Genomic DNA, 22,849 nt, shown 5'->3' with positions numbered 1-22,849 from the left:
TTACAAGGCTTTCAGTACCATCTATTAGACCAGTGACTCCCCAATTCAGACCATTCTCCCAAACTTGAGATGCAACTGCATATTTGACACCTCCATTTGAATATCTAACAGATATCTTAAACTTAATAGGTCCCAAAGTAAAGTTCTAATTCCTACCACTATCTCCCAGCCCCTACCTCAGCAACCTATGCTATTCTTACAGTCTTCTTACTCTCAGTTGATGACACTCCATCCTTCCTGTTCCTGAGACCAAACTCTTGGAGTCATCCTGATTACCCTCTTTCTCTCACTCCACATCCAGTCTGTCAGGAAATTTTGTTGTCACTACCTCTAAGATACATTTGCATTCCAACAGGTTCTCACTACCACTGTGGTTCCAGGTCATCATCATCTCATAACAGGTATTAGTGCATTGCCTTCTGAATTGGTCTCCTAGTGTTTGTTCCCTTTAGTTGCTAATTTGAAAAGAATTGATTATAGACTATTTTATTATGTCCGTGACATGTGAAATCTCAATATTTTGAATAGCATTCTTTGGCAAAGAAAATATTCTTCTGCCTTGTTTGAGTTCTTCTCTGGCTGGATTCTGTGGTATTTGTGCATGAGATACCCAAGAAGAAGCTTTTAAAAGACTGTGTGGGGGCGGATCTTCAAGATGGTGGAGGAGTAAGATGTGGAGATCACCTTCCTCCCCACAAATACATCAAAAATATATCTGCATGTGGAACAACTCCTACAGAATATCTACTGAATGCTGGCAGAAGACCTCAGACTTCCCAAAAGGCAAGAAAATCCCCACGTACCTGGCTGTGAGGCTGACAGGGTCTTCGTGCTCCGGCTGGGTGTCAGGACTGAGCCTCTGAGGTAGGAGAGCCGAGTTCAGGACGTTGGACTACCAGAGACCTCCAGGCCCCACGTAATATCAGTTGGTGAGAGCTCTCCCAGAGATCTCCATCTCAACACTAAGACCCAGCTCCACTCAACGACCAGCAAGCTGCAGTGCTGGACATCCCATGCCAAACAACTAGCAAGACAGGAACACAACCCCACCCATTAGCAGAGAGGCTGCCTAAAATCATAATAAGGTCACAGACACCCCAAAACACACCACCAGATGTGGTCCTGCCCACCAGAAAGACAGGATCCAGCCTCATCCACCAGAACACAGGCACCAGTTCCCTCCACCAGGATGCCTACACAGCCCACTGAACCAACCTCACCTACTGGGGGCAGACACCAAAAACAACAGGAACTACAAACCTGCAGCCTGTGAAAAGGAGACCCCAAACACAGTAAGTTAAACAAAATGAGAAGACAGAGAAACATGCATCAGATGAAGGAGCAAGGTAAAAACCCGCCAGACCAAACTAATGAAGAGGAAATAGGCGGTCTACTTGAAAAAGAATTCAGAGTAATGATAGTAAAGATGATCCAAAATCTTGGAAATAGAATGGAGAAAATACAAGAAAGGATTAACAAGGGCCTAGAAGAACTAAAGAGCAAACAAACAATGATGAACAACACAATAAATGACATTATAAATTCTCTAGAAGGAATCAGTAACAGAATAACTGAGGCAGAAGAATGGATAAGTGAGCTTGAAGATAAAATAGTGGAAATAACTACTGCAGAGCAGAATAAAGAAAGAAGAATGAAAAGAATTGAGGGCAGTCTCAGAGACCTCTGGGGCAACATTAAACACACCAATGTTCGAATTATTGGGGTCCCAGAAGAAGAAGAGAAAAAGAAAGGGACTGAGAAAATATTTGAAGAGATTATAGTTGAAAACTTCCCTAATATGGGAAAGGAAATAGTCAATCAAGTCCAGGAAGCACAGAGAGTCCCATACAGGATAAATCCAAGGAGAAACACGCCAAGACACATATTAATCAAACTATCAAAAATTAAATACAAAGAAAAAATATTAAAAGCAGCAAGGGAAAAGCAACAATAGCATACAAGGGAATCCCCATAAGGTTAACAGCTGATCTTTCAGCAGAAACTCTGCAAGCCAGAAGGGAGTGGCAGGACATATTTAAAGTGATGAAAGGGAAAAACCTACAACCAAGATTACTCTACCCAGCAAGGATCTCATTCAGATTCGACAGAGAAATTAAAACCTTTACAGACAAGCAAAATCTAAGAGAATTCAGCACCACCAAGCTAGCTTTACAACAAATGTTCAAGGAACTTCTCTAGGCAGGAAACACAAGAGAAGGAAAAGACCTACAAAAACAATCCTGAAACAATTAAGAAAATGGTAATAGGAGCATACATATTGATAATTACCTTAAATGTAAATGGATTAAATGCTCCCACCAAAAGATATAGACTGGCTGAATGGATACAAACACAAGACCCGTGTATATGCTGTCTACAAGAGACCCACTTCAGACCTAGGGACACATACCGTATGAAAATGAGGGGATTGAAAAAGATATTCCATGCAAATGGAAATCAAAAGAAAGCTGGAGTAGCAATTCTCATATCAGACAAAATAGACTTTAAAAGAAAGACTATTACAAGAGACAAAGAAGGACACTACATAATGATCAAGGGATCAATCCAAGAAGAAGATACAACAATTGTAAATATTTATGCACTCGACACAGGAGCACCTCAAAACATAAGGCAAATGCTAACAGCCATAACAGGGGAAATCGACAGTAACACAATCATAGTAGGGGACTTTAACACTCCACTTTCACCAATGGACAAATCATCCAAAATGAAAATAAATAAGGAAACACAAGCTTTAAATGATACATTAAACAAGATGGACTTAATGGATATTTATAGGACATTCCATCCAAAAACAACAGAATACACTTTTTTCTCAAGTGCTCATGAAACATTCTCCAGGATAGATCATATCTTGGGTCACAAATCAAGCCTTGGTAAATTTTAAAAAATTAAAATCGTACCATGTATCTTTTCCGACCATAGCGCTATGAGACTAGATATCAATTACAGGAAAAAAACTAAAAATTACAAACACATGGAGGCTAAACAATACACTACTCAGTAACCAAGAGATCACTGAAGAAATCAAAAAATACCTAGAAACAAATGACAATGAAAACACGATGACCCAAACCTAGAGGGAAGTTTATAGCAATACAGTCCTACCTCAAGAAACAAGAAAAATCTCAAGTAAAAGACAGTGTGTAAAGTGGCTGTGAAAGGCAACAGTATACCTAAGCTTAACAGCTATGATGATTCATTGAAACATATTTTGCCTTGAGAATTCTGAGTCATGTTGTTAGCAACCTGATGTGTGGTTGAGTAGGAATGTGAGGACCACTGGTCTGTAACTCGGCCTCAGGGCCACATAAGATATGCTGACTGATTAAAGATGCATTCAAACACATTTTTCTTCCTTGACACAGTTGTTAAAGACATGTTTCAAATTCATAAGAATGCAGGAGGATGTACAGTTGGCTTTTTAATCTTCAAAGGAGAAATGAATTTTAATAGTTTACTTTTTTATCAGCGTAAGTCAAGTTCTGATGATCAGAATCTTGACCATAGGTAGAGGTTAAAAAGTCAGAAAGGATGGATGATTCAATTCTAATGAAAGTTGTTTTTAGGAAAGCATAGATACTGTATGTTTGATAAACTATTCCATAGACTTCTGTCAGTTTCTTATGATTTGACTTAGCAGTATAACACATTCAGATTGAATAATCATGGCATTGGCGGGCAACGGCCTTCTGTGACCTTCCTATAGAGATTTCTTGCGTCTGTAACTCAGTTTTATTTAACATTTACCTTAAAACCTATTTTAATTTCCTTTTGAAATGGGAGGTCAAATAATATTCCTTCTAGTAAGTCTGTTTTGTTGAGCCTAATGTATAGCTTTACTTGAAATCTAAGAACTTTTTTTTTAATACTCTTAAACTGAGCTCTTAGGCACCCATAAAGACAAACATCAAAACATAGCAAAATTAGAGGCCACATTGATCACATTTGGTAGCACAGAGCTGCCTGAAATTCTACTGAAATAATGAATAAATGCATACAAGACTATATACATCTTGATGCAAAAAGGAGGCTTTCATTGTAGTTGGAAACTACTAATTCTAAATCTGATGAATTATCAAAGGAATTATTTTCTATCAGTTTCAGAACACTGTAGTCTAAATCAGAGAATCTTAAGCTGGGGTCCATAAACGAGTTCTAAGGAGATCCATGAACACACACACACACACACACACACACACACACACAAACACACACACACACACACACACATATATATATATATATATATATATATATATAATTATTCATTCATTTATGGCTGCCTTGGGTCTTCGTTGCTGCACGCAGGCTTTCTCTAGTTGCGGCGAGTGGGGGCTACTCTTCTTTGCGGTGCACGGGCTTCTCATTGCAGTGGCTTCTCCTGTTGCAGAGCACGGGCTCTGGGCACACGGGCTCAGTAGTTGTGGCTTGCAGGCCCTAGAGCACAGGCTCAGTAGTTGTGGCCCATGGGCTTAGTTGCTCCACGGCATGTGGGATCTTCCCGGACCAGGGCTCGAACCCATGTCCCCTGCATTGGCAGGCGGATTCTTAACCACTGCACCACCAGGGAAGTCCCCAAACACCTTTTGTTTACAAAGGTATTTATGGGCAGTTTTCTTGAAATGATCTCTCAACCATAGTTTTTACCAAATCCTCAAAGGAATCCACGAACCACCCTCCACCCAACAAAATGTAAGAACTGTTGATTCTTATTCATATCTCTGTATCACTGTGATAAGTATTTGAACCAAGTATAGTCTTATGACTGACAATGAAAGTTCTCTATTTCTAGTTTCTAAGATCTGCCATCTAGTCTAAGTTTGAAAGACTAAGCCAAATCAAGGTGTTGTTGTTAATAATGCTAGCAGTATTAGGTGTATGAAACCCACTCTCATTTTGTAGCATGTTGATTTGGTGTATGTAACTGCACATATATATGAATATGCTGGGGTATTCATTTATGTGATCTATAATCACTTAATTTTAAGCATTTATCTTTCTTTTTTCTTTTCATTCTGTATGGTTACAAACCAGTAAGCATAGCTGATCCTGCTGCTCTTGGCTTCATCATTTCTCCATGGTCTCTGCTATTGCTGCCATCTGGTAGCGTGTCATTTACAGATGAAAATATTTCCAGTCAGGATCTTCGAGCATTCACTGCACCAGAGGTTCTTCAGAATCAATCACTAACTTCCCTCTCCGATGTTGAAAAGGTAACATTACGTCTTTTTTGCTTTATTTTGTTTTTTGTTTTGGTGGGGGTAGGAAAAGTAGACACTGGGCTACCTTCAACCCTCTGAAAAACATCCATTGAATTTAAAATGATCATGTTATCACTTATGTGTGGAATCTAAAAAATACAACAAACTAGTGAATATAACAAAAAAAAAATCAAACTCACAGATATAGAGAACAAATTGGTAGTTACCAGTGGGGAGAGGGAAAGGGAGAGGGGAGTAAGAGGTGCAAACTATTAGGTATAAAATAGGCTACAAGGATATATTGTACAACATGAGGAATATAGCCAAATATTTTATAATAACTATAAATGGAGCCTAACCTTTGAAAATTGTGAATCACTGTATTGTACACCTGTAACTTATGTAATATTGTACAGTAACTATACTTCAATTAAAAAATAAAATAAAATAAAATGATCATGTATTCCAAGAAGTTCATATTTAAAAATTCAAAGTAGTTTTATAAAAATGTATGGATCTAAGAAAAAATATGAAAAAAATGTGAGCCATTATTAATTCATGTTTTAAAATACTAATTAAATGCCTGCTGTGTATAAAACACTGTGCTTGGGAGGAAGATACAAAAATAACTGGACCTTCCTTCCTTCCTTCCTTCCTTCCTTCCTTCCTTCCTTTCTTCCTTCCTTCCTTCCTTCCTTCCTTCCTTCCTTCCTTCTTTCCTCCCTCCCTCCCTCCCTCCTTCCTTCCTTCCTTCCTTCCCTCCCCTCCCTCCCTCACTTCTTTCCTACTTCCCTCCTTCCTTCTCTTTTTTTCTTTCTCTCTCTCTTATTATTTGTCAACTTGATGGTTTTACAGTAGCAACTATCTGGTTAACGTTTGTTTATTAATTAAATAGATCTAATATATTTATAGCCTTTTTTTGTGAGTTTTTCTAAGATGCTTAAAGAATTTTAAGATTTATTTTTCAGTCTTTGTATTTTATATCAACACTTTCTCATGTGTGGAAAATATTTTAAAAATTTGTTAATGATTATATATATATACACATATATGTATATCTATAATATAAGGCAAATTGAAATGAATGCTATATAGAGGGATAAAGTAGTTTGGAAGTTTCGAAGAGAAACAATTTCTAATTTAGAATGATACCGCAGAGAAGGTAGCATTTGTGTTGAGCTACGAAGAGTGAGTAGAATTTAGAAAATTGAAAATAGGTAGAAATGGGGATTCCCCTCAGGGTTGCTATGATGTGTAATGCTAAGGGGTAGGAAATTGTCCACTGTGATAGGGGAATGTTTGGTCAGACTGGCTGGGCTGGAGCATTAGCTACCTGGAAGGCTGTGGTTAAAGGGAGACTATAGGTCAGAATGAAGAACACTTTGAATGCCAGAACTTGAGACTTTCTTCTGGGGCATATTTTTAGGAGAGTGATATGATATAATTTGTTATTTCAGAGGGTAAGTTTGATGAAAGTGGATAACTAGGTGAGATGAAAGATTATGTAAGAATCTAACTGGGACACTTTAATAATCTGGGGGAAAGATCTAAAAATCGTGCAATGCCTTGGAACTATAGAGGGTGAGGATAATGGGGTTATAGTGGAAGCAAACCTGACAGAGTTTTGACAGTTGATATGATGAAACAATGAAGATGGAAATGTTTATGATAGGAATATCCAGTCTGAGGATGGTAATGCCATTAACATCAGAAGATCTAATTTCATTATCAAGGCTATGAAAAGAAATTTTGGAATAAATATATATATTGTGTGTAGCAAGCTGTGATAATTTAGATAGGGAACTTTGGAGAATTCAGAATTTGCTATGGATATCATTTCCCATAATCAATGCATGTAAGTCCAAAAATTAACCTAATAATTTCCTAATAGTAAAATTGTGAAATCAAAAAGTATGTGCATTTAAATTTTTGACATATGGTTGACCCTTGAACAACGCCAGTTTGAACTGCATGGGCCCACTTACTCAGTTAAGTACAGATTCCTTAACAAAACATAGAAAACCTCTCCAGAGTCTGATTCCAACCATATTTCAACTCCTCTCTTTCAGAGGCACAAGTTGTAGCAGTGATTATTAAACAGGTCCTATGCTTTGTGGCTTCACTCTTTTGTATAACAATGCTCTTCTGCATTTCTACATGTCCACATCCTATGTACCAACCTTTCTTTCAATCAGCATCTATTGAGAACTTATATATTCTACACTATATTAGGCCATAGGGTTACAAAGATGAATAAGAAATAGTCCTGGGACTTCCCTGGTGGCGCAGTGGTTAAGAATCTGCCTGCCAATGCAGGGGACACAGGTTCGAACCCTGGTCCGGGAAGATCCCACATGCCGCGGAGCAACTAAGCCCGTGCACCACAACTACTGAGCCTGCGCTCTAGAGCCCATGTTCCGCAGCAAGAGAAGCCACAGCAATGAGAAGCCCGCGCACCACCACGAACAGTAGCCCCTCCTCGCCGCCCGCATGCAGCACTGAAGACCGAATGCAGCCAAAAATAAATAAATATATTAAAAAAAAAAAAAAGAAAAGAAATAGTCCTTAACCTCAAAGGGCCAGCAGTGTAATGGACAGATAGACAAAAAGAAATTAATGATAGTAATAATAATAGTAATGGAAATATATACAATAATAGTGGATCTGTACAAAATATTAAGAGAGCACAGAGAGGGGACACATAACCTACATTCAAACCTCAGCTTAAACTCCCCCTGCTTTACATTTCTTCTATAATCATAAGTAATCTTGTCCTTTTGAATGTCCTTAGCACAAATTTACCACTTCTACTTTGTTTAATAGATGCATACATGTATATTCATATAGCTTTCTTTACTTAGAGTTCTGATTCTAGGAAAGGTACAACAGATTAAAGCCGTGGTTTTGAATCAGAGGCCGCTTTATCTTCCAGCGGACAGTTGGCAATGTCTTGAGATATTTTTAGTTGTCATAACCGGTGGGGGGGCAGGGGGAGGAGGAGGAAGGTAGTTCTGCTGGCATCTAGTGAGTAGAGGCCAGGGGTACTACTGTTATCCTACACAGGATAAATATCCACAGACTGCTGTCCACAGCAAAGATCCCAAATGTCAGTAGTACAGAGGAGTATAAGCCCTGGTTTAGAGGTTAAGAATATGGCTCTGGAGCCAGAATTTGAATCCTGCCCCTAGCACTTAACTACCTGTGTGACCTTGGACAAAAGTTACTTTCTCTCTCTGTAGTACTGAATAAGCTGAAGTATAAACTAAGCTTGACACACAGTAAACGTTATGTACATGCTTGCTGTTGATATTCTTATGTATTAGTATATAGTAGTATTATTGATCCAGAATGAGATATTTATATTTTACCACCATCCCGAGCTTAGTGACTTTCAGAAAAAATGTTGAACGACTAAATGGATAGTTAATTAGCTCTTCTATAAATGCTATCTTCTAGAACCAGTTCCTTTATCGTTTAACCCTGTGTATGAATCATCATTATCAAAAGCAGCCACTTCTACAAGAAACCATCCTGGCTTGCTATTACACTAAGGGAAGGGAATAGATTTTCTCTGTGCTATCCATCAGGAACAGATAGGTACTGAGATCTTTGATACAAATAGGGCCTTGGCAAAGATCACAAAGCAAAAAATCCCCTTGGAAGCTAAATAAATATGCAGTAGAAGTGAGAGGCAGATCAAAACCTTTTTTTAAAAAAAAACTTCTAATGCCTGACTTCTTTTAATCCCTGGGCTTACTAATCTTTAATAGAAGATATTCGTTAGTTGTATTATGTGGGCCATCGTATTCTCCTTTTTTTCTGCTTATGTAAAAACCAAAGAAACATATGAAGGCCAAATACTTGCCTGTTTTTGAATAATCACTCCTTGTATGACCTTCTCCTTTCCATATAATGACTGTAACTAAACTATAACCCATTCGTTGCTATTTATCAACCAGGTGAACTAAGTGCTCTCAGTGGTATTGCAGCGTTACTGTGTTAATTTAGTTACACCTTAGTATCACTGATCTTCTTTCTGCCTGTATCTTTTCAGGTTGCATCAACAATAGAAACTCTTAGCTTATGAATAATGTATATGGAAGTATTATCCATATTTACTTTACAGATTATTTTGGAATAAATGTAAAAGTAAAGCATTTTTCTTTGTATACTGTACAAACTTTTTCTCAAATATTAATAATATTTCTCTAATATTAGATACCAGGTATTATTATACATTACTTTAACAAAGATCTGATGTATCTGGAGTTATTTATTTAACAAAATTTTAAATGATTCTTAAAATATTAAAAATTTTGAACCCATAAAGCACTATTCTAATAAAATAGCAACTGTCATTTCTGCATGTTTTTTCTATATATAGATATTTCATATCTATATGTATTAAGCAGGGGTCTCCAGAGAAACCGGATCAATAGGATATGTGTGTTTGTGTGCATGCGCACGCGCGTGTGTATATAAAGAGAGACTTATTAGCTCATGTAATTATGGAGGCAGACAAGTCCCAAGATCTGCAAGGTAAGCCAGCAAGCTGGAGACCCAGGAGAGCCAATGGTGTAGTTCCGGTCTGAGAACCAGGTGAACTGAGGGTGTAGTTCCACTCTGAAGGCCAACAGGCTCAGGACCCAGGAAGAGCTGGTATTTCGGATCAAATCCAAAGGTAACAAAAAGTTGATGTCCTAGTTTGAAGGCAGTCAGAAAGAAAGAGTTCTTTCTTACCTGCGGGTGGGTAAACTATTTTGTTCTATTCAGGCCTTCAAATAATTGGATGAGGACCACCTATATTGGGGAGAGCAGTCTGCCTTGCTCAGTTTACTTGCTTCCAAAAACACTCTCACAGAAGCACCCAGAATAATGTTTTTTTAAATTAATTAATTTATTTATTTATTTTTGGCTATGTTGGGTCTTCGTTTCTGTGCGAGGGCTTTCTCTAGTTGCGGCAAGCGGGGGCCACTCTTCATCGCGGTGTGCAGGCCTCTCACTATCGTGGCCTCTCTTGTTGTGGAGCACAGGCTCCAGACGTGCAGGCTCAGTAGTTGTGGCTCATGGGCCCAGTTGCTCCGCGGCATGTGGGATCTTCCCAGACCAGGGCTCGAACCCGTGTCCCCTTCATTGGCAGGCAGATTCTCAACCACTGCGCCACCAGGGAAGCCCCAGAATAATGTTTGACCAAATATCTAGGCATCCCATGGTCAAGTTGACACATAAAATTAATCATTATACTATATACATAAATGATCAACAGATGTATAATTTTATAATCTAGTTTTTAAAATATGTTAATAATTTTATATAGTCTTGTATAAAAATTATTAAAATAAAATAACTCAATTAGCCTCCTGACAAGTAAACGTAGTAACGAATTTAAAATACTACCAGTATCTCAAAGGATCACAAATCCAAATTAATATATTAAGAGAAATATATTTGAGTATGCAATTAGTCATTTTTGCTAAAGGTATGAAAAATGTTTTTCACATATGAGACTCTTTGAAAAGGTGTTCCCATGTGAGATTCTTTGAATTCGAAACAGAAATATGATACAAATAGCCTACATCATGCTGCCTTGAACTTTATGCACATTTACTTGAATTCAGTAGGCATGTATTGAATATCTATTATGTACAAGTTCTGTGTTAACTGCTAAGAGGGATATTAAGATGTGTTAAAAAGGCATTCTCAAGGAAGACAAACAAGGACACATCTTAACTATGTTACAGGTAGTATTAGTTAACTGTTTCATTAGAGATACAAATGAAATAATAACTATCATATAAGAGAGAATGCTTTATCCCGTTTGAGAAGATTTATATAGCATACATAATAGATAACATCATCTCTGGACTATCAATAATGGGTGGAACATTTATTGACAGATGAAAAAAATTTTTTGGTAGGAAGAACTGCTCAAGAAACGCTGGGAAAGAGAAAGATTTATTTTGCCAACAGAGAATTATATAGTAGTTCTGAAGTGTCAAGTGTGATAGAGGAAGGAGTGATAATTGAAGGAAAACTTAAAAACCTGTCTGGGGGCTTCCCTGGTGGCACAGTGGTTAAGAATCCGCCTGCCAATGCAGGGAACACGGGTTCGAGCCCTGGTCTGGGAAGATCCCACATGCCGCGGAGCAACTAAGCCCGTGCACCACAACTACTGAGCCTGTGCTCTAGAGCCCGCGTGCCACGACTGCTGAGGCCTGCGCGCCTAGAGCCGGTGCTCGGCAACAAGAGAAGCCACGACAATGAGAAGCCTGCGCACCGCAATGAAGAGTAGCCCCCCTTCGCCGCAACTAGAGAAAGCCCGCACGCAGCAACGAAGACCCAACACAGCCAAAAATAAATAAATTAACTTATTAAAAAAAAAAAAAAAACCTGCCTGGAAAATGGAGGTAGAGGCAGGTCAGAGTGAGCCTTGCATATCATCATAAAGAATTTGGATTTTTGCAAATTGGGAACCATGAAAATATTTGAAAAGAGGAACAACTAATCTGTAATTTAGGAATAATTTAAGAGGCAATACTAGGAATAGATTAAAATGCTGTGAGATTGTAAGGATACCCAGTTTTATTTGTATTTACCTCACCTATATCTAAAGAGGGTTCGAGACAGTTTGTATAATTAAAAAATACAGGTGAGAAAATAAGGACAAAATGAAAAGACAAAATAAGATGGCCCTGGAGTAAGATTGGTGCAAAAAATGCTCATGGTAAGATTATTCAGTACTGGTAGAGATGGGCTAAAAGTCTAGCTCTGAAATTGCTTAACAGGAGAACTGGAAAATGATTACTTAATAAGGATTAACTGTCCTCACTTCAGGCTGATAATCTTGCTCCCTGTTTCACAGGGGAAAAAAGTAGAAGCGATCAGGAGACTTCTCCCAAGATCCCACAACTGGACTACCTACATAAATTTTCATATTCTTTGCTTCCCTACTTCAGAAGAACTGTGACAGAGGTGTCAAGCCAGCTCCTTCCTTTGTGCATTAGCTTCTGCTTCCTCCCACTTACTCAGCAGTGTTCTCCCAACAGTCTCGTCTCTCTCCTGCAGTTCCAGTTTTCCCTGTTGGATCATTCCTACCAGCATAAAAATGTTGTCCTTTTTTCAGTCTTTAAGAAGCAAACAAACAATGAAAAAGGAATCTTTTCTGACCCAACTTTTTTCTTTATCTACTACTACCCCATCCATTCTTAGTAAGAAAAATGCTAATCAGAACTGCAATGAGATTTTTCTTCTCTTTTCAGTTTGGTAAAAATCCAAATCTTCATAACACATTCTATGCATAAGGCTTGTGAAAAAAATCATATGTTGCTGGTAGAAATGCAAAATGATAAAACGTCTGTGGGGGAAATCTGACAAAATGTATCAAAACTATAGATGATTTACTCTTTTATTCATAATCTAAGGGAGTCAATTCAAGAGGAATACCTGCATGTACAAAATGACATCACAAGGCTGTTTGCTAAAACATTTTTTATAATAGCAAAAGTTTAGGAAAATTCTAATTGCCCATTAATAACAGATCAGTTAAGTAAACAATGCTGTAGCCACAAAATGGAGTTCTATGCAGCAGTAAAAAGAATGAGATCTCTAAACATTGATATGGAAATGCCTGTCTTGTTAAATTAAAACTGCAAGGTGTCAAGTAATTTTTTAAATTTCTGGCCTTTTGTAAAAGAAGGGGAAAGTAAGACTATTCATATTTGCTTGAGCTTTCATAAAGAAACTTTAAGTAAGAACTAATAAAAATGATTACTCATAGCAGACAGTCTAGAAAGTTGGTGGAAAAAAAAAGTCTGTTCTCATCATTTCCAGTCCTATTTTCTATTTTAAACTCTCACATACTTTAATGCAAAATATGAAATGATGATTTTCTCAAATCATGTGTTACACTTTCTTTGGAGCAAAGTCATGAATATATAGTACTTGCTAAATTAAGTTTTTACATAAAATGATTTTTTTAAAAATTCTATTCCTAGATCCATATTTATTCTCTTGGAATGACATTGTATTGGGGGGCTGATCATGAAGTACCTCAGAGCCAAGTAAGTCAAGTTGTCACATTTGTACAACTTTACACTTTTTAAGAAGTTCTGTGTATTTATGTGTTCTACAGTGTGTTGTCAGGCACACCAGTGTTTCTATACTGGTTGTTCACATTAATAATGTCACACCCTCAGAATGAAATAATAAAGTACTAAAGAAATTATTTTTCTTAGACTGTTCTTAGAATTATAACAGTCACTACCTGTTTCAACAGTTCACCCTGTGAAATATAGTAGCCTCTTCAAAATTATAGCGAGAGAAATGGGAGTCCACTTTATTTCTTTTAATTTAATGACTGATAAAGGGGGATTGTAAATTTCTTTGATGATTCATTCTTGAACAGAAAGTGATAACCTTTTTTGATGCAAAAACTGTAGGAATAATAGTAGCTCTAACTATGTCTCAGAGTTTATACTTCATTACTTTTTCTCTTGTCACTTCAAAATCATACTTCACTACTCCTGCAGCAGCAGGCACAGATATTAAAGTAACACTTTGTGGGGTCTTAGGCTCTGATGATCATTGGTCTGCTTCTAGTCTTTATTTTCTAAAATAACTGATTTCCTGAAGACACAATAATAAACATAGTAATAAATATAATCAAAAATTTTAAAATAACTGTATTTCATCAAAGATGTAGCATACAGAATTGTGTCATTTTAGGCATTTAGAACTCCAAACAAAAGTAACTAGGTGTGTTTTGGTTTTTTTTTTTTTATCAAATTAAGAAGCAGTAAGTATTTTAGGCTTTTATTCTAAAATTCAGACATCTTAAGATCCATGAAAAGCGAATGATGGTCTTCAACTTGGTTTGGTTTCATTTTACATCATGAAAAATACTGTATATTTACTTTCCTCAGTTTCAATTCTATAAATATAAATGAGAAAGTTAAATTATTACTGGAAATAATAGGGTCATTTTATAGAACCTAACTTACATGTAAAATGTGATCACAGCCTATAATTTAACACTTTCTCTTTTCTGGTAACTGAAAATATAGTCAATATATCTATAATGTGTAAATTGGAAGGGAAGTATAAACATTTACTTCTATTTTACTGTCAGATATCGTAACTGTTTTGGAAATATTTAATATTAATTCAAAAGTATTTATTAAGCACCTACCTTATGTCAGACACTGTACCAGACACTAGGAATATAATGTCCCACGTCTGTGGAGTCCTATCACAGGTACAGACAACCAAAATAACCAATTACAACACAATGTGACCAATGCTATGTTAGGGAAAATGGAGGGTGCTATGGAAAACCAAGCGTTGGAGCCTCTAACTAGACTTGGAGGGTTAGGATAGGTTTATTAAAGGACATTGCTGCTAAGCTGAGCTCTAAAAGATGCAATATAATACCCAGATGGATGAGAAGTGGAAGGGAAGGGTCACAGGTAAAGCATATGTTTAAACCAAAGTGGATGTACCAGTTCAAACACCCATAAGCAATGCTTTTCTCCTCACCACTACTTCGTATTATCAGTCTTTTATTTTAACCATTCTAGTGAGCGTATATATAGTGACTTCTTTCTATGGTTTTAATTTGCATTTCTTGGTATGATTATTGGACATTTAGATAAAATATTCTATAAATTATGTCAATTAAAAAAAAAACTCACATTTTGGCTTCTGTTTCACCAGCATAATGAGAATTTATATTTAAATGACCTTGAGTCATTGCAATATTTGAAATCTCTTCTAAGTTATCATGAGTGTCAAATTACATTAAATATATATCAAATATATTCCTTTTTTGAAATGTTAGGAAATTGTTTATTCCCCCCAAGTAGTGTATATATATAAACTGCTTACCAAAATACTTGGATAACCAAAACATTCCATTTCTTAATCATACCAAAACACCCCAGAGTTTTTCTATAATACCTCCTATCTTAGGAGATGTCTGTTAACCAACTTCTGCTAATAAAATTTTTGGATTATAAAAATGTAAAATGTAGTCAAATAGACATGCTACTAGATAAGAAATTTATTTCCTCCAGGTGTGTTTGGTGTGGTTCCTGTGACTCTTGGAATGGTTTGTCTTGTGTTAGTTAGATTTACTCACACTTGCCAACATGACTTTTTCTTTCTTTATATGCAGCCTATCAAGCTTGGAGATCATCTCAACAGTATACTGCTTGGAATGTGTGAGGATGTTATTTATGCTCGGGTTTCTGTTCGGACTGTCCTGGACGCTTGCAGTGCCCACATTAGGAATAGCAATTGTGCACCCTCATTTTCCTATGTGAAGCAGTTGGTAAAACTGGTTCTGGGAAATCTTTCTGGGGTAAGCCACAGTTCCAATTGGTTCCTATAGTCGTACTTTAAAATTTAGTAGCATTTCACAAAATTTTCTTTAAGTATGGATAGCATTTTCTCAGTGAAGACTAGGAACAGGAGATTGAATTTCAGGTTCTAATGTTAATTGTTTATTTGAAACAGTACTGAAAAATCTAGAAGCCCATTGCAATAATTTAAGTCTCCTAGATTTTATGGGAGTTAGTCTTTTTTTAGAACTTTATTCTAGCAGGTATTATAGAATCACAGCATGTTAGAGCTGAGAAGTCTTCTTGCCTCTTTTCTTACATCTTTTCCTATGGAGCTTTCAGTAAGTGATTCTATCTACTGTGAAAGTCGTATGGACATGCAAAATGGGTTTTAGAATTATTTAAATGCACTTTCTGTTGCTTTATACCTCTTTCTTGCCCACTTATTAGTCTGGACCTCTTAGGTATTCTCAAACCCTCCCTACCTTCTTTGGACATCGGCACCTGGTATGTAAGGGGGATGCATGCTTGTATCCCTACTAGATTGCCCCAAAACTGAGACTCCTTTATTTTCTCTCTTGTCTTAGATATGAAGAATCCCAAGACTAACAATCTCTATATCTAATAGTCCCATTGCTGCATTTCTTAAGCTATATTCTATCCTATTTGCTCTAGTTTGGACCCCCACCTTGGTTTTTGATATTTGATGTAGGTCTAAACTTTATCTGCTCTTACCCTTTAGGTTATGGTGCCTTAGTCCCCCTCCTTTATGTAGGCTTTGGATAGATTTACCACTGTCACACAGGGTTCTTGCTGGCTTCCTCTTAATTCCTCATCCCTAAGGGTTTAGTTCTGCCATCTTAACCAGGATGTCATATGGCTGGCAGGGGTATATCCAAATTCCACATGCTTTACCAGTTGATAAGAAACAGGCTCATGAAGTCTTCTAGGCAAATGGTTTGTAAACTGTACCCCAAGGAGCCTTTGCGATTCTGTAGTCAGAGGAAGGGAGGTAGTAGAGGCTAAGTGAAGAGAGTTCTCGGCTGCTTATTTCCCCTCCTTAACTAGAGCTGATTTATTTGTTTATATTCCTGTATGTGATTTTTTTTTTTTGGAACAAAGATAAAGCTACTAAAACTTTGGTCCTCTATTCAGACCGAAGTTTCCCAGATATTTTGAAATATATTTTTGTTTAAAAAATTTCTCTATGGTCAAATAAAGTTGAGGAAAAATTATTTTAGGAAAATTAAGTATATTTTCACTGTAGAACTTCCCAGAGCCTTTAATACACTAAGTTGTATTATTAACCCTCAAGAGGGATAGGCACATAGGTGAAACATTTCCCAAACTTATATTGGCCTTTTTTCACAGATCTTCTCATAATACTGATGTTCTGTAAAAACTCGCTCTGAGGAACATTGATCTGTACTAACTCCTTCACTTTATGGGACTTATGTTTCCTGTTAATCAGCCAGGGATTTAAAAGCTATGAGATTTTGAGGGGAAAGGATACAAGTAACGACTGCGTTGAAAGATAGCGCTTTGAGCTAGATCCTGTAGACTAGATAGAAAGGGTAATCCAGGCAGAGGGAAGTAAACTTGGACAAATGCTGTGAGATGGGAAAGAGCAGGATGTTTGAGGAACAGTAATAAGTCTGATATGGGGTGTGCTGTGGGGTTGCTTAGTGGGAGAGAAGAATAGAAAGGTCAGTTGGAATCAGCATGTAGAGAGCCTGCCTTTCTAAGTAGAAATAGTAACGCTCCCCTCATCCATTGCTCTTGGCCAGTCTCCTGGACATCACTGGGCAGAAGTAACTCTCACAGCTACCATTTTTTAAGTGTTTACTTTGTGCCAGGCACTGTGCTGAATGACTTATGTGCTTTTTCACATCTATTCATCACAACCCCAGGTTACAAGAGATAATTTCATCCTCATTTTAGAGATAATGAAACTGGGGCTCAAATAGATTAAATAACTTGCCCATGGCCACACACACGGTAAATGACAGAGACACTATTGGAATCTGGATCTCTCTGACCCCAAAGCCATTAGCTGTCAGCCATTATGCTCCTTGGAAGCTGTCATTGCCTCCAGTTGCTGATAGAACGAGTTAGTCTTTCACTCAGTGTGAAATTCACTACAAGTGACCATAATTCTTACTTACTTAAAATTAATTAGCATAGAGTAAAAGTCAGTAGTCCAGCTTAGTTGTCCTGGTTTTTCCACTGATTTATGTAGCATGCTTGACCTCAATTTTACTTACCTGTAAAATAGGAATAATGGTACATACCATCCATCCATATTACTGAACAGTTTTGAAAATAATTATTTCAATGTTGATGAGCTGCTTCAAGGTCCTTAGAACTTTTCCTTCTATTTCTCCCTTTATTGTAATATGAAGATAATAATAATATATACCACATGAGGTTTTTGGATAATTGAGTAACATAAAGTATGTAAAGCACTTAAGGTAGTGCCTGCTTTATAGTAATTGCTCAGTAAATGACAACTATTATTAATAGTAGTGTCAATGCAGGAATTCACAAAGATGATACAGGATTTTATCTCTTCATTTACTGCCAATATAGTGCAATGTGGACCAGTATTATTTATATAATTTAAATGATAACATCATTTCAGAAATAGTTCCATTTAAGTCTTCTTATAGGTAGGAAGCATAGTACCTCGAATACTACCTTAAATGGATTTTTAATTCATACTTAAATAAGTTTCACTCATGGAGGAATATTAAAATGTATGTGTGTGTGTGTGTGTGTAAACAGGTAAGTGTGCATGTTCTTGGTGCCAGAGTTAAGTAATTTCTCTTCACCATTCTCTCTCCTTACATTTATTTCTTGAAGTTTCTACTCTAATTGATCAGATGAATAAACTCAGTATTCTAACATTTCACCCCTTGTAATGTGGAATTTGATGTGCTTTATTTTAAACAAGTGCCCTCGGTTGAAGTTATTAAAGTTTAAGACTGCTTAAACATTTTGTTCTAAAGGGTCTCAAAAGAGCATTGATTTAAATTTAATTGTCATCCCTCAATATGTCCATTTAGTTTAAAATATTTCTCAAATGTAATTTCTGGCAGGCAAAATCTAGAAAATTATTTTTGAAAATAATTTAAATCAGCACCCTCAGTGCATAGTTAGAATTAGGAGAGAGCTTTATCATACCAGAATTAATATGGTTTTAAAATTATCATCACACTTGAGAGGTGAAAGTAGTTATCAGTTTGGAAAAAAAAAGAACACTTCAAGTGTGTTGTTTTGAAATGGAACTCATTTTAACTTCTTTAATTTGGCTAATTTTGTTCCCTAGTTAGCAGATTACTCTTTTTTTTCTTTTTTAACATCTTTATTGGAGTATAATTGCTTTACAATGGTGTGTTAGTTTCTTCTTTATAACAAAGTGAATCAGTTATACATATACATATGTTCCCATATCTCTTCCCTCTTGCGTCTCCCTCCCTCCCAAGCAGATTAGTCTTTGATAGATGTTTCTTGGCTTTTATTTCTGAAGATGAATTGGCCAGAACTAAGCTACATAAATCTTATCCAAGGAATATATATTAACAATAGCAGACGTGGAGTGTTTTTACTTAAATGTTATACTCTCCAAAAATTATCTAACTGGTGTCATTCTGTAGACAATTACCATGAAAATAAAAGGGAGATTCTATTGTCAAACTTGACTTTTGATTACCTATGTACAGACGGATCAGCTTTCCCGTAACAGTGAGCAAAAGCCTGATCGAAGCCAGACTATCCGAGACCGATTGAGAGGAAAAGGATTACCAACAGGTAAGAGTATATTAATAGGAAATTTTTAGGCTTTAACCTTAGTTATTGTTTCCTTTACAAAATCATACTTAACCTAGCTTGGAAATCTGGTAATTGTGACCATAATCATAACATAAGTGTGCAAAGTGGAGGCACTGTACAGATAGGAATGCTAGGTGTATTAATATATGTGTATTAATATATAAATCCATGATAGTTATGCAGAAAATGTTAATACAATCAGGACACCATGGTAAATAATTTCTTTCCCAGTATTGTTATTGTAGCAATAATATCATTTATTTACTTTATCATGGTATTTTGTATTAAAAATACATTTTAAAGTACAACAAAACTCACATATTTATGAACATAAATGCTACTAAAACAAAAGTTTCAGAAAGCAACATTATTCTTGTTGCACACTGTTATTTTCTATTCTGTTTCTTTTTTTAATGCTAATCGCAGCCCACTGAATTGATTATATGACCAACGAATTTCATGACTTAGAGTTACCAAATACTAACTTAGGTTATATGATGCTGACTAAGTAAAGACTGATGAAGAGTGGTTTTGCTATTTGCCAATAGCATTAGATAATTATAGGTTCTACATAGTTATTAAATTGATTTTTTAAGGAAATGAATAGAAATTCAAAACACAAGAAATGGAAGTAGAAAAACTAAATTTTTATGTGAAAGTTTATTTTTCAGTGGTAAGTTTCAAGCTTGGCTTATTTATAAAATGAACTTTTGTTTTTGTTGATTATCTTTGTTCTCTTTTCATCAAGCAATATTGATAATTATAATTTAAACGTTAACAAAAATATTTTGTGGGTGAAATATTTTATTGTCTTAAGTCTTGAAGCTGGGGTTAAATTAAATGTAAATATTGCTTAAATATATTCTAATAAAACATTCTAATTGATATAGTCAGATTAAAATGTTAAGATGTTTAACTGCTTAATTAGATAATCAGAGCACAGCTATCTTATTTAAAACGTATGAGAAACTCTCATTGTGAAAACTAAATATAGACATTTGATTATCCAGACTAAATGTTTTGCAGAATTCAGAACTCTCATGTCTGAGAGGGAAGGATGTGCCCTAAGCAAGTGTACTGCTTATCTTAAGAAGTTAAAGAAAAGCAATAAAATCATTTCTAATGGAGTGATTCTGTAATAATGCAGTTAGTTCCGTGTCTGTTTTGGTACTTTCATTTTACTTATTGAGAATAAGGATTGTTTTTCTGAAAAGGTATCTTAGCTTTCATATCATCAATATAGTCAATTTACTTCAGGTTACATAAAGTTCTGTTTCTAATACATACATTATTAGTCTATGCGTGGGTCAGAAAAGAAGGCAGACTTTGTTTAACTTAGTTTTTACAATGCTTTGATGGCAATTTAAAAAAAAGTATTTTTAACCCTTCCTTGTGTTTTCTTACTATATTTACGTCCTTATATGTATATAGACACCTTCCTCTCATAGGTAAAAATCTGTTTTCTTTTATCTTAAAACAATACTAGGATTTGAGGTAAGATATCATGTGAACCTTGGTGCTAAGAATAGCAACACTTTGTTAATCTATCAAATTTTGAATCAATTCCCTGTTTTAGAACGAGTCTTTTTCAAGGAGACACAGTGAATTTTTTTTTTTTTGGCTGCGTTGGGTCTTCGTTGCTGTGCGCAGGCTTTCTCTAGTTGCGGAGAGTGGGGGCTACTCTTTGTTGCGGTGCTCGGGCTTCTCATTGCGGTGGCTTCTCTTGTTGTGGAGCACGGGCTCTAGGCGCACGGGCTTCAGTAGTTGCAGCACGCAGGCTCAGTAGTTGCAGCACGCGAGCCCTAGAGTATGAGGACTTCAGTAGTTGCGGCGCGCAGGCTCTAGAGCACAGGCTCAGTAGTTGTGGCACATGGGCTTAGTTGCTCCACGGCATGTAGGATCTTCCTGGACCAGGGATCGAACCCATGTCCCCTGCATTGGCAGGCAGATTCTTAACCACTGCACCACCAGGGAGGTCCACAGTGAATACTTTAATAAATAAACATTAGATTTAAAAGAAATGATTTGTTTCTCTTATTTATCATCTTTCTATTTCTTCCTCCCTTCTTATTCTCCTCTTATCTCCCTTTCTCCCCTCCTCCTTGCTTCCTTATTTCTCTTTCCTGTTCTTTCTCTCTTTTCGTAGTTCCCTTCTGTCATCTCCTGCTGTCATTAAGTGGCCAGGATATGAAATTGAAGTTTGTATGCTTGGTTGTTACTTGTTGATTTAGTAAATGTGTTATATTATTATTAATTTTTAGAGATAGTTTGTTTTTTCTAAGAATAAAAAATGTTCCCAAATATATGAGACCCCCCATTCTATCCCTCTTCATCATGAATCTACAGAATCTGCAGAAAAAGATCACCCTGCCATATTTAGTTTATCAAATTTTAACGACTCACAAGTGTTAACATAGTTTAGATTATATTACTTTCAATGATTCAGAGTCTTATTGTTTCAGACATCAATTTGTTATGTAATGTTTTAGAGGTAGCAATAGAGATTGAACTGAATCTATGCCAACTCTATAACATACTTTTTTTTTTTTTTACTGGTAAGTTATTTTATTTTATTTTTTTAATTTTCATTTTGTATTGGAGTATAGTTGATTAACAATGTTGTGTTAGTTTCAGGTGTACAGCAAAGTGATTCAGTTATATCAATACATACACATGTATCTATTCTTTTTCAAATTCTTTTCCCATTTAGGTTATTACAGAGTATTGAGCAGAGTTCCCTGTGATATACAGTAATTCCTTGTTGGTTATATGTTTTATCTATAGCATACTTTAAATAGCAGGTTATTTACTTGTCATTTACATATATACATATATTTGTGAAAGCCATATACAAAATTAAGCTTTCTGGACACATAGATGCTAGAGATGGGGAAAATCTACTATTAAGCATGTTAGTTTTTGTGTTAAATATTTGTTGATTGAATGAGTATGAGAAAAAGTTTTATAAAAATATTAGATATAGTAATACATTTGTAATAAAATGTTAATGGTTCTGGAAAGAAATATATGAGACTCTATGATTTAATTTTTTAGATAGCCTATTTTAAGCATTAAGGTGTGTGCAGAGTAAAAAAATAAACTGTAGTTCACCATCTTGGCTCATGTTATTAGACTATTTTATTATAACAACAAATGTATCAGAAGTTTTAAACCAAAGTATTAATGCCTTTTATTTATGACTTTGTTTTTGTAATATTAAGACTTAGTATTACTGTCTAATAGTGCTCTAGAATTCTTATGACTAATAGACTGTGAAGTGACTGTAGTAACTTAAGAAAATTAACAGAGAAATCTTTAAATAGACTGTACATAGATTTTAATTCTCTAATAATCCTATCTCCTTATTGGAGAGTACAATCTCCCCAATATCTAAACTCAAGAGAATTTGTAAGGAATTACAACTTGTCACTCAGGATAAACCTAAATTAGTTCCTG

The 22,849-nt window shown here is 35.9% G+C and overlaps 1 protein-coding gene across 12 annotated transcripts in view; it reads left to right on the top strand.

Annotated features, from left to right (window-relative positions):
* Window positions 1-22,849, top strand: part of PTPN13 (protein tyrosine phosphatase non-receptor type 13) — a 228,129-nt gene that overhangs the window by 75,192 nt on the left and 130,088 nt on the right. For all 12 annotated transcript variants that reach the window (XM_068542688.1, XM_068542686.1, XM_068542695.1 and 9 more), the window contains 4 exons: window positions 5,059-5,237; window positions 13,220-13,285; window positions 15,397-15,582; window positions 19,285-19,372. In XM_068542688.1, the coding sequence (XP_068398789.1) occupies window positions 5,059-5,237; window positions 13,220-13,285; window positions 15,397-15,582; window positions 19,285-19,372 (519 nt within the window). The remainder of the gene's footprint in view (window positions 1-5,058; window positions 5,238-13,219; window positions 13,286-15,396; window positions 15,583-19,284; window positions 19,373-22,849) is intronic.

This window comes from Eschrichtius robustus, chromosome 4 (genome assembly GCF_028021215.1).
Source record: "Eschrichtius robustus isolate mEscRob2 chromosome 4, mEscRob2.pri, whole genome shotgun sequence".
NCBI classification, from domain to species: domain Eukaryota; kingdom Metazoa; phylum Chordata; class Mammalia; order Artiodactyla; family Eschrichtiidae; genus Eschrichtius; species Eschrichtius robustus.
Note: the sequence above shows the minus strand (reverse complement) of the source record. Positions and strands in the feature narration are given on the sequence as shown.